The sequence below is a fragment of the Emydura macquarii genome, unplaced genomic scaffold (genome assembly GCF_026122565.2).
Source record: "Emydura macquarii macquarii isolate MOO-44397 ecotype Brisbane River unplaced genomic scaffold, CSIRO-AGI_Emac_v2 contig_1253, whole genome shotgun sequence".
In the NCBI taxonomy this organism is placed as follows: domain Eukaryota; kingdom Metazoa; phylum Chordata; order Testudines; family Chelidae; genus Emydura; species Emydura macquarii.
In genome coordinates this window covers 76220020-76232402 of record NW_027131390.1, presented here as the reverse complement: position 1 = coordinate 76232402, position 12383 = coordinate 76220020, and the positions used below count along the sequence as shown (strand labels likewise).

General features: G+C 40.0%; 1 protein-coding gene across 3 annotated transcripts in view; it reads left to right on the top strand.

Annotated features, from left to right (window-relative positions):
* The window catches only part of UBR3 (ubiquitin protein ligase E3 component n-recognin 3), a 184666-nt gene that overhangs the window by 9754 nt on the left and 162529 nt on the right, over positions 1–12383 (top strand). For all 3 annotated transcript variants that reach the window (XM_067549265.1, XM_067549264.1, XM_067549266.1), the window contains exons 2-3: positions 8494–8633; positions 10546–10704. In XM_067549265.1, coding sequence (XP_067405366.1) covers positions 8494–8633; positions 10546–10704 — 299 coding nt within the window. The remainder of the gene's footprint in view (positions 1–8493; positions 8634–10545; positions 10705–12383) is intronic.

The following is a 12383-nucleotide window of genomic DNA, read 5'->3' as shown; positions in this document are numbered from 1 at the left end:
GAATTGTCATTACTTTAACATCTCATGAAATACCTGGCTGAGAATTTTTGGCATTTTCTTAGCAAGAATTTTGCTGTGTATAAAACAGTCGAGATGAGGCCAGTGTTCTTATTTGTTATTGCCTTAACAATATCTAGGCAGATTGCATTACATCGCTCACTTTGAAAATGAAATCTTGATCCTCTTGAAAAATTTCATGTAAGAATTCTTGGTTCTGGTAATAGCTTTACCAAAAGACAAGCCTTCTTCAATAGAACTGTCATAAACATGCTTCACAAAAGATAGAAGCTGTGCTGGACATGCATCAAGTTGAATTGCTAAATGTTCGCGTTTCTTGGATTTTGAATGTAGTCGTTTTGACTTTCTTAGTCACATCGCTGATATATTGCAAAACAATGTTTTGTCAAAATCACTGTTTTCAATTTGGTAGCCGATTTAGGTCTTGTAATCCTTGACACTATATAAAGAACTGGGAAGAACAAGATTTTCTGTAGTGGTGTGCACCTTGTATAATTGTGCAATTTGTAGAAATACCTTGCAACATCCTTGAAGGACGTTTATATGTATGTCGTCACTTTGAATATTCCAAATCACATTGATTTCACTTGTTTAAGATTTTAGTCCCTCCACTGTGCCCCCCCTCCCAAAAAAACCCCTCAGGTTTTATCTTTCGGTGACATGTTTTAATTTCTAAATGTTTCAGTGACTTCAAAGACCTCAGTCTCATGGCTGCCTACATTTTAGAATGTACGGCCTTTTGTGGTTTTGAATCAGCCAGTGTAAATCCAGATCATATATTTGTTGTCCTATTTTTGTGTTTTCTTTTTCATGGGTGTAACAACTTGCCACTCTCTTTTTTGCACAATGGTCTATCTTTCTGAATCACTGCTTGGCCAGAGCTGAGCTCCAGCAAAGACCAAAGGACATGCAGTCTGGTCATGTGATGCTCAGCAGTGCCATCACATTTTTAATTACAGTTGCTATGTCATGTTCTAAAACAGTGACTATTTTGGTCATGATCTGTGTGCATGTCAGAGTTATGGACTAACTACACCATGACCCCTCCTAGTCCTGTTAAGTGCTCGCCCGCTCAGACCTCTAGATATCACCAAGCTCAAGGTGGAATTATCCATTTCTCCCACTCTCAGATCAGGCTCTGGGTTGCAGTCTCCTGGTACTAGCCAGATTGCCTCAGCAGGTTTGACTTAGGCTCAGACCCTGCAATTTTATTCTCCCTGGGGAAATGACAGTGGTAAGCAGTGACTAGACAGCTTTCTTCAGACAAAGTATTATTGATTAGAACAGATTCTTGTGCTGAGCTTCTGTGTCCACTTGTCACCCTGTCAGAGTTCTTTGACACTCTCTGGACAGTCTTTGGTGACTCTCCCCACTTCTTCTCCCCTCCCCCCCACATTTTGCAGGGATCAAGAAACTTTTAAACTTTTTATAGCCGTCTTGATCTCTAGCTTCTCTGTCAAAACAGCTGGGTCACTTCAGCCTAAGGCCTGGAAGGATGCCGTTGTCTTTCAAGTGTGTGCTTGGGTGTTCTTATCTGGGAAACCATTGTGTTACCTTCCTGTACAGATCCCACTGAATTTGCATTATAGGTGTATAATAAACATTCAGTTACCCCCATCTACTTCCTGTTGGACTTATTAATAATATTGGAAATTATTAATATAGGAAATCACCAAACACAAGTTTAATCATAAATTCCTTTATTAAATCTAAGGGCTGAATGGTATTTATACAATTGCTCTAACCTTGTCTAACAGCCTAAAAATAAGTAGTCTCTACACCCAATTCAGTAACAAACATTTATAATCATTAGTTCTTCTTCAAGTGATGTCCCTGTGGGTGCTCCACTTTAGGTCTTGTCACATCCTGCGTCCTTGATTGGAAGTCTTTTAGCAGTATTCGTCTGGATCGCGTGTGCACAGATCCTGTCTCGTGGCGCCGTTAGCGCATCTCTGGTGTACCCTGAACCCGACCCCCTCAGTTCCTTCTCAACCATCCGTGGTCCGAGACGGATTGTCGAGAGCAGAGGTTTTTTCTCATCCTAGACAGAATAATAGTAAAAAATTAGTTAGTTTAGTCATATTTTAATCAGTTTTAGTCAGTATTTAGTCAGTTACTTGTTTAAAAAAATCAAACCAAAAAAACCCACAATAATAAGTTTTAGTTTTTCTTTTTCTCTCTGTTATTAGAATAGAATTAGGGTTTAAATGGCAGGTTCCCCAGGCTTCAAGAGGTGCACCTCGTGTAGAGAGGCTATTGCCAGCCTCAGACGGCCATTCACAAAGTGTCCTCTGTCTAAGGGAAACCCATGTGCCTCAGAAGTGCACACACTGTAGGAACTTGAAATCCAAGTTGAGGAGAGACAGAGACCTGAGATTGAAACTTATCCTCATGGAAAATCCCTCAGACCCTCCTCCAATCTGGGACCAGAAAACCCCCCCTCTGACAGCCCTGAACACACTCCGAGACAGAGCGCCTCGTTGCTGCTAGATACTGCTGCGTCAAAGACAAGACGCTCGCCTAAGAGGCCGTCTCCTAAACACAGTACCAAAGAGGTGACGGGTCCCTCAGGTACAAATAGGTCTGTGCCGCCCAAGGACTCGAAATGTCTGGATGAGGAGTCGAGGAGTAAACAAAAACATTCCTCTTTCGACCCGGTACCAAAAAAATACACGATGCACAGGGTGTCTGAGCAACGCTCAACAGTGCCGAGCATGGCACCGCCAGAGAATGTAGGCCCCGATTGCGGCACCTGAAAAAAATTTGGCACGAAGACAGACTACAGCACTGAGTTCGGCACTGGAGTCATTAATGGCACAGGCAACTGCTGAGGTGCTGCAGCCAGCACCGACCGTTAATACGGGACCGACGACAAACCCGGCACTGACAATGGCACCGCCCTTAGAGAACACACAAACAACATCACCTTATAGTAACATCTTCTCCACAATCAGATACAGGGCTGTCACCAATGCACTTTACCCACGATGAGACTCTTTCCCCAGTGCACTCCATTAGTTCAGGAGACAGTGACCTAGAGGAAGCCCAATTTTCCTCAGAACATTCTTCATCCACCAGACCATTGGTAGAGTCACGTAGATATATACCCCGAAGGGGTAACATGTCATATCCATGGTATGGGCCACCATGGTTTGCTCCCTATATGCCATACCAAATGTGATGGCATGATTGGGACGACTGCTCCACATTCTCTAAGAGATATGATAGATCTACCATCTCCCACACAAGTAGAGCGAGGTCATCTAGACAGTCACCTCCAACTACATTGGCTAAGGCAGTGGAATGAACAAACAAACAATAGAGGCAAATGGGGAACAAGAAACATCCCTGCCCACGCATGTCTCATCTTCATCACCAGATGAATCAGTCATTCCAACTACATCCACACCTGTAGATGACCTCAGGCAATTTAATGACTTGTTCAAGAGGGTCGCACAAGAGCTGGAAATCCCACTGGAAGAAGTCACAAAGTCTCATAATAAATTACTGAAAATCCTGCATACCACGACATCTTCAAAAATCAGACTCCCTATGCATGAGGCGTTGATGGAATCAGCAATTTAGTATTAAGAGGCATCACGAGAGCGCCGTTTGAACCATTGGCAACATGCTCATTGCTATATATGTCCATGAAAATCTCATTCTTGATTACCATCACATCAGCCAGACGTCTAGGGGAGATCAATGCACTCATGGCACATCCACCATACACAATATTTCATAAAGACAAGGTCACTCTTTGACCCTATCCAAAATTTCTTCCAAAAATTGCCTCAGACTTCCACATTAACCAACCCATTCATTTACCTACCTTCTACACCAAACCACATGCGAACCCACTGGAAGCTGCACTCCACATGTTGGATGTCAGACGAGCTATATCGTTCTATCTAGAAAGAACAAAAACATTCAGGAAGTCAAATAAACTGTTTATTTCACTGGTTGAACGTACAAAGGGCAAGGCCATATCTAGCTAAAGGCTATCTAAGTGGATAAAAGACTGTATCCATACATGTTATCAACAAAAGTTGTTACAGACTCGGTCATGTACTAGAGCTCACTCGATCAGAGCGATTTCCACTACCACAGCATTCCGAAATAATGTTCCCATCACTGACATATGCAAGGCGGCCACATGGGCCTCAGTCCACACGTTCACTAAGCATTATGCAATTGATCAGGCTTCCACTAATGTTGCCACAATAGGCCTATCTGTATTTTCATCCGTATGCCGAAATCCCTCCACCAATTGATGGTCACTGCTACTTGCCTAGTGCAGTAACTGATGTTCTTCGAGATGTGTGTCCCTGTGGATGCTCCACTACCCTTTCTCCTCCCTTTTCTCCCTTTTAATAAAATCCTATTAGGTAGGATTTTATTATGTTTTTGTTGGATGATATTTAGGTTCATTTTTTGAGCTTAAAGCTGTGTTTGTATGCAATTTAAAGCTTTGGAGGTAGCATTTATTATAATTTTTGTGAGATTTAATAGGCTTAAGTGTGCATAAGCTTAATAGTGAAAAAATAAACAAAATGAAGGGGATAGAGACAGGGAAGGACAGCAGTGTTTCTCTTTGTCTTTGGGTCTCTAACTCAAAAACCAAACCAAAGCAAAACAAACCCTCCTCCCCAAAATCCTCAATTAAATGTCTCCATTTAAATGGGATTTGAACAGCTCTGACTAACGAAATGGCTCTTTCTAATGTACTCACATTCTTAAATATGATTATCAGAGAATTTATAGCAGTAAAATATTTAACAAGGAAAAATGATGCAGCATTAAAACATGGGGGAAAAAAAAAAAAAGCACTTCAGTGAAGATGCTATCTATGCTGACATGAGGTCTTTTCCGAATGGCATAGGTAATCTACCTTCCTGAGAGGTGGTAGCTATGTTGATAGAATAAACCCTTCTGTTGATACAGCGCTGTCTACACTGGGAGTTAGGTCAGTATAACTGTGTTGCTCAGGGGTGTGGATTTTCCACTCCCCCCCCCCCCCAGCAATGTAGTTATACCCAGGTAAGTTGCTAATCTAGACCAAGCATTACCGAATCTACAGACTGCGTGAAACAATGGCTCTGAGAAGTGTGATCTCTCCTGCCTTCATTAGTGTCTTTGGAGTGACACTCTAAATATCAGCATTAATTATTTAATTGCTCATCACTTCAGTAGATGGGATAAAGAAAGGGGTAGGAGTAAAACTCAGAAGATGGAAATTAAGAAGGGAAGGAAGTGTAGGAGAAGAAAGAATAGACATAAAGACGGAGGTGGGAGAGAAACAGAAGAAAGGAAGAGTGACAAAGGGCAGAATATTTTCACATTAATGCTGAGTATGTCAATAATAATTTAGTTTAGTTACTACTTAATGGCTGTATTTTACTCTTGATCGTTGTTCAAAGCTCCCATTGACACTGTGGATTGAGGAGAGTATGTTTATATCCCAGGCTATGACAACAGATATGGAATGTGTCTCTTTCTACAGAATGGTTTTGACACACAGGCTATAAGACTTGGAGCTTGGTTATTTGGGAAGCAGTCCGTGTCTGGATCTCCCTGAGCTTAAGTAGGAGGGGACTGCTGAGATGATCTTTTTTTATAAAAGGTCTTTCACTGTGGATGGAATTTGTTTTCCTTCTTGATCTTGCAGAGCCTATATTTAAAAAAACCCATTTTTGATCTGCTATAAATTATCTTTTGATAGTTTAGGGAGGATACATGCCTCATACCTTTAGCTCCAGGTAGATCAGATATGGGGTAATTGCAAAGGGCCTGATTCATGATCTCCCCTTTGGAACGGCTTCCTAAGAGCAGAGCTGCTTCTGGAGAAGGCAAATAGGAGGCGGCAGCATAGGGCGGGTTGAAAGTTGTGCTCTACATGCATAATTGCAGGCTTTTAGTTACAGGGGTCTTCAGAACACCATCATGAAATGCTTACCTGCAAAAACACATTTTGGAGTAACAAAAATTAAAACAGTGAGAGTCCTGTAGTACCTTAAAGACTAACAAATTTATTTGGGCATAAGCTTTGGTGGGCAGAAACCCACTTCGTCGGATGCATGAAGACGAAGTGGATTTCTGCCCACGAAAGCTTATGCCCAAATAAATTTGTTAGTCTTTAAGGTGCTACAGGACTCTCGCTGTTTTGCTAAAAACAGACTAACACTGCTACCCCTCTGGAACTCATAAAAATTAAAAATATACAGAGGATTGATTAAAATGATAAGGATAAAAAATATTCAATATACATTATTCTAAAATACTAAACTTATACTTGCTAATGTGCCTTTAAATCTCACAAAATTTTTGATTGACCTTGGAAAAACTTAATATAAAAAGGTTGTGTAGTTGGAATAGAAGAGAAATCGAATATCTTAACTTTCTAAATGAGGTACCGATCCTCCATCCTAAAGGTTATTAGAAGTTCACTTTCTGTCCGCATGGACAGCCATCTGTAGGCAGCACATGAGTAGAGAATGCATCTGTTCCTAAATTACTTTTCACTGGCTTTGTGTTTAACCAGACCACAGACATATCACCTGGTTTGTCTTCTACCTCTGAGAGCACTTTTGTTACCAGGGATACTCAGTAAATAGTTGTAGCCCTCTAAATCAACAGACTAAATCCCAATTATAGTTGCACTTAAGCAATGCATTATTTGTTCAATAAAAGAGAAAAGAAATGGCTAATAATATAAAGAGAGAGAATTTACTCTTGTGAAGATGCAGCTTTTGGAAGCTGTGCTGCTATGTGCTGGCAAATGGATTGATATTGGTGTATTGCCTTAATGCTCAGTTGATCCTTGGACTGGACAGATCTCTGTTTTTGGCCCAAAAGTCTGCTGCCCTCTTCTGTAGAACTGATTTTTTTTTTCTAAGCCCCTTCCTGTATTAGTGTGTTTTGACTCTAAGACACTAACTGGTTCTTTTGAGCCTCTCCTTGAAGGATCTTCTATAGAAAACACAGATTTTCTTCATAAAGTGGTGGTAAAGCCAATTTAATGAGGGTATGACTATAGAATATAACTTGCATATTCAGACAGCCATTTGTCAATGATATTTGAATCCATTTGTGAATTTTATAGTGAAACATCAGGAGATGGCGATAAACATGAATAGCTGTTTATTCTGAGTGACACTGTCAAATCAAGTTTACTATTTTTAAATAATGTATTTTTAGACTCCTCATCCCATGGTGTTGGCTCCTCCCTCTTCCTCCTCACCCCCTATCTCCACGATCTGGGTGCATGATTTGAAGACTGTTAATAGCACTAGCCTGGCAGTGTGCATGTGGGCCTGATTCAGTGCCCACTGAGATCAGTGGGAGTTTTTCCTTGGACTTCAGTGGACTTTGGGTTATGCCTGTGGCCTAAGGAATCCTCCAGGCCTGGGGTGCTGCCATCTGCAGGGCTTCCCAACAAGGACAAGAGGAGTGGCTTTTATTAAGCAATGTTCAAAGTTAAGTTGGTGCAGGATTAGCTTTTTATTCTTTTGTAGAGATCTCTGAACTTCTACACAGTCAAAGATAGGGCCTGGTCCTGTGAATCTTTACACTCATTTAAGTTATTCTGCTTATGTCAGCAGGCCTGCTTCTGTTTGTTAAGGGTTTGAAGGATTAGTCCCTCTCTTAGACTGTGTAGTGATTCAGCTATTTCACAGAAGGATTTAAGTGGAGGTGTGTAGTTAGATTCTTTTTCCCATGAGCCTCATGGCTGTCATGTGCCAGGGGAATCCTCCCAGTGCTGTTGGGTCCCTGTACATCAGTCCTGTGACAATCTTCCCCTCCCTATTTTAAACACACTGAAAAAAAAAAAAAACTTGTAATATACCGATTTAGCAAAGTGAATACAATATTGTTCTCAGTTGATAAGACTCTGAAAGTTGGTAGGTCCCAAATCTGATTTTAAGATTTTTCTTAACTGTCTGTGATCAAAAGTGTTTTTCCCTTTCAAAACAAATGTTTTAATGTTTTCAAAGAGGTATTTGTGTGAAACTAATGCGACTGGTCAGTGCTTTATTAATATCCATACAGCAAACCAGTACAGATTTACTGGAGAAAAACATTTCAACTTTTATTTCAGATGGCTGGCATGAACAAATTTTAATTGAGAAATACCATGACAGTATTCTCTTACCAGTTTTTTGGAAGATGCTCATAATGTGTGGAAAGTCATCCTATGTTTTGATTAACTTCTGAAAAAAAATCTCTCAACTTTATTTTATGAGTTCCTGGGGATAGAGCAGGGAGGATGTAAACACAATTATATCTTCATTGTAACTTACTTTTGTACAGAATACCAATTCCATTGTACTCTCTTTTATGCATGTAAGTGTGCAGCTCAACAAGGGGAGTTGAAAATAGTGGTGGCTCAGGGGTTTTTTGTTTTTGTTTTTCAGATAATTGTTCTGAACGGTATTGGTACTTGGCTAACTATTTCCCCCCTCTTTTTTCTTATAGGTTTTGTAAGCGACACCGGATGAAATCAAGTTCAAATGTTCCCTGTGTCCCAAAAGACTTGTTGATGATGTCAGAACTAGTTCTTCCACAATTCATCTTTAGTCTTATTCAGTACTTAAGAGAAGGATATAATGAACCGGGTATGTTTGAATTTGCATGTGGATGGCACAGTTTATGTTGCTCTCTCTTGATTATAATTCTTTGTGAAGATGCTAACTTCATTCTGTGCTGAAACCAGTGAATCCTTTCCTAACCACATGTTGAAAGGATAAGAGCTCTGGTTGTTTTTTTTGGAGTGGGCCAGTACTTGGTGAGCACAATTTAATTTTAGTCACTGCCAAAAAACTTTATTAATATGGAGTTAAATTTGCCTTGCATTGCGTTGTACCCTTCCTGTAAACAGAGGGTATCATGTGTTTCAGAGCACTTTGAAAGTTGAAAGCAGGTCATTTTGGGCCAGGCTGTAACTTCTTAATCTTTTGACGGAATTATGCTAAACTTGCACTATAAAAAGTCTATCCTAATCTTTGTTGTGGCATATCAGATTTCTCAACAGGCTCACTGTGTGCAGGGTGTGATGGATATGGCATTTTCTTGCAATATCTTTGAAAATCTTATTGAATTAAGTTTCGAGTCCATTACATTAAATGCAAAGTTTATGTATTATTGTGGGCAGAATTGTATGTAACCTCTTTGGGGGGGAAGATGGGATACATGGCATACCACACATCCAAAGTTACACAGCAGACCTCTTCCTTTATATACATTTAAACATTCTACTGTATTTACTATACATTGTATGTTTTGGGATTGGCTTGATCACTTTGTAGGAACTAATTCCTGTACAGAATGCTCTGTCCATGCACCATCCATGATTTACTTACTTTTTACCTCATCTTTATGCTCCCGACATTTCTTGTCCATTGTAAATGGTTCCCTAGATGTTCTCCCTTATCTTAGCTGGTTACAGATGTTCTCTTTCCAGCCTGCTGATCCTTTTACCTCCCTAATCTTGTTTCCCAAGAAATGAGGCCTCACATGTCCAATTACTCATGTCAAGCCTACAATTACCTGTTACTGGAATCTGAAGATCAAAGTCCCAAGATTGTATAAAGGAAAGATTCTTGTGCATTAAGGCTGTTATGAACTTGTAACCACAGAAAATTCGCTTTACAGGGTTTGAAGGACTGATTCCTGCCAGAGCTCTTGTTAGAATGTGTGGGAGCGGGTAATTGCTGGTAAATTTTTGGTATGCATGTAGGTTATTTTAATGTTTTTTCTGTAATGCTTTCACTTCAAATTGGCTTGCTTATAAAGATTTATGTGGTAATTTTGAGTGCTGGCAACTACAATTATTCATAGTCTTTGGAGAGAAAGCAAGATGCTGGCCTGTTTAGGCAGTCTGGCTTGCTGGGGATATCACAGTGTAGGCAGGGAACTGTGCAGGGAACAGGGAACTGTGCAGGGAACAGGGAACTGGAAAACTCCTCGAAGGGGAATGATGTAGGGGTAAGGGAAGGAGAGAGAAATGCAGGCCACTTCCCAAAAGAGGGGACTGCTGACGAGCTGGGAACCTAAAGTGGGTGCCCTTTGTGGAGCATGGAGGAGGGAATACAGGTGCAGTTGCCCTGAACTGTGACACGTGGATTTTAGAGCACTTTGAAAAATTATCTCTTAAACAGAAAGCTCTGATCAGTCTTAATCATCCTCCATAACACTAATTTTTTTAAAACTGTGATTAAGGTCTCTCATAGGGCATATGGCCATTCATTTTGCTGTGTAAGCTTCTGTATGTATTTGTATTATTGCCTTTGTATCATACTACTTAACTTGTAATGTCCGTACTGTTTCAGTCCAAGGTCTCTCTTGATTGGAAGTCCAATTGTTTAATGTTGTATGTTTGTCAAATGGGGCTAATTATTGAGAGACTAGATTGTCTATAAACACATTTCACTGATGACCCAACTAGTATTTTAATCCACTGAAATGTTCAGTGCAATGCTTTGTTGAGGCAATAAACTCTGCCTTAAACTTCTTTTATTGGGTTTCCAGCTCTTGATTTGCCATCAGAAAAAGACTTTCACAAAGTCCTTCAGATGTTGGAGCCTCATGTTTCCTTTCTAGAAGACTTGACCAAAATGGGAGGAGCAATGCGATCAGTCCTTACCCAGGTTTTGACAAACCAACAGTTCTACAAAGATCTTAGCTCTGGTGAGTTCATGCATAATTCTGTTAATGATTGTTGAAATGATGAGGAATTTAAATGGAAGCCATTTTTGTACTTTATCAGCCCAGCATACTGTATTCGTTTGCTCTGGTGTCACAAAAACCTCAGAACAATAATTATAAGAATAATTATAAACTGATATCTGAGTTGATTGCTATTTTTAGGGCTTGAGAAGCCAATGGGAATTTTGCTGATGTAAGAACTGTGGAGTAGGGTCTTTTGTGGCACAAATATTTTTATAAGGACCTACAATTTCAATAAACATTTTTATAATTGGGCTAAGATCAAGAACAGAGCTGATTTAGCAGGCATTTAATTACCATGAAAAGATATGATTATAAATGCCTCATATTTTATATTAGGACCTGCTGTCATAAAGAATACCTGTGGCTTTCTGAGCATGAGGCTGTGAGGTATTCTGTTCAGAATAAAAATAGCCTGCTACATAAGCCACCTATTTTCTTTCTCTGCTATTACTCCCCTTCCGTCCCCCCTCCCCCCAGCCCAAAATATTATGCAGTTACTGGTTAGGAAGAGCAGATGCAAATGAACCCCCTGCTTTCTGTGGCTTGCTGCTTTCATTTTTGAGTCTTTTAAGCCTTCTATATGACTACAAAGTAGATAGAAGTTACTCTTGCTTTAAGCTAGTGTAACTATCTTGAGCAGCTGTGGATTAAAGATGGCTAAACTGCTGGACAGCAGTCTTTTTATCTTAAAGAGAAGTACTTAGGAATACTGCTGAAAAGAACTGCCCTGCTCTGCTCTCCCCAATTCACTTGTTCATGCTTTAAGGGAAAAATCTTTTGAGAGCCAGGCATGATGATCCCTTTTGAATCAGAGCAGTTTAATAATTTTTACTCTGCAGGGGAAAAACTCACACCTGTATCCAAAGTAGACATACTTCCTACGCATGTTGTGCTTAGATGGAAGAGCCTGGTTTTGTTTTTTTTTTTTTTTTTTTTTGAAAAATGGTTCTGTGCAATAAGGAAGCTGTGTCTGAAGGCATGGGGAACATACCTCTCTGAATGGAGACCTAGCCTCCATGGAGGCAGAACATAGGAAGCCCTGAGATGTTTTTGTGGACCATTTGCTGCACAGGGTAACTCTGGCTGAAGGGAGCAGGTAAAAAGGATGCTGTCATCTACCTGACATTTGTCTTTCTATTGTTTATATATACCTTGATTCAAAACCTGAAAGCAAAATTATTTCCCCACAAGTTTTTTCTTTTGTTAGAGAAATATTAACTTTTTTTAGCTGAAGATTTTAATCCAATGTGTGCAATTTATTTACTTTCTCCTTGGTGAACCAGCAACTTGGATGTCAGTGGAAGTGTCCACAGCTCTGGGAATAATCTTGGTAAACTGCTGTTGTAGTGGTCTTACCTCAACTTTTATTTTTGAGTCTCAAAAAAAAATAAAAATAAAAGGCTATGTTTTTTTCTGTTTGATGCTCTCAGGACATTCTCTGCCAAAATTTAGACAATTTAAAGTGAGTTATATTTTAGGCCTAATTTACTTCAGTGTCGTTTTATTTCCACCAACTTGGGCTTTCTGTCACTGGCATTGCAAAACAGGTCTGTTGGTTGGGCTGAAGATGGCTGACGTGTTATATTAGGTAGCAGTTTTGCTTCAGTGGAAATGATGGATGCCTTGAGTAGAAGAAA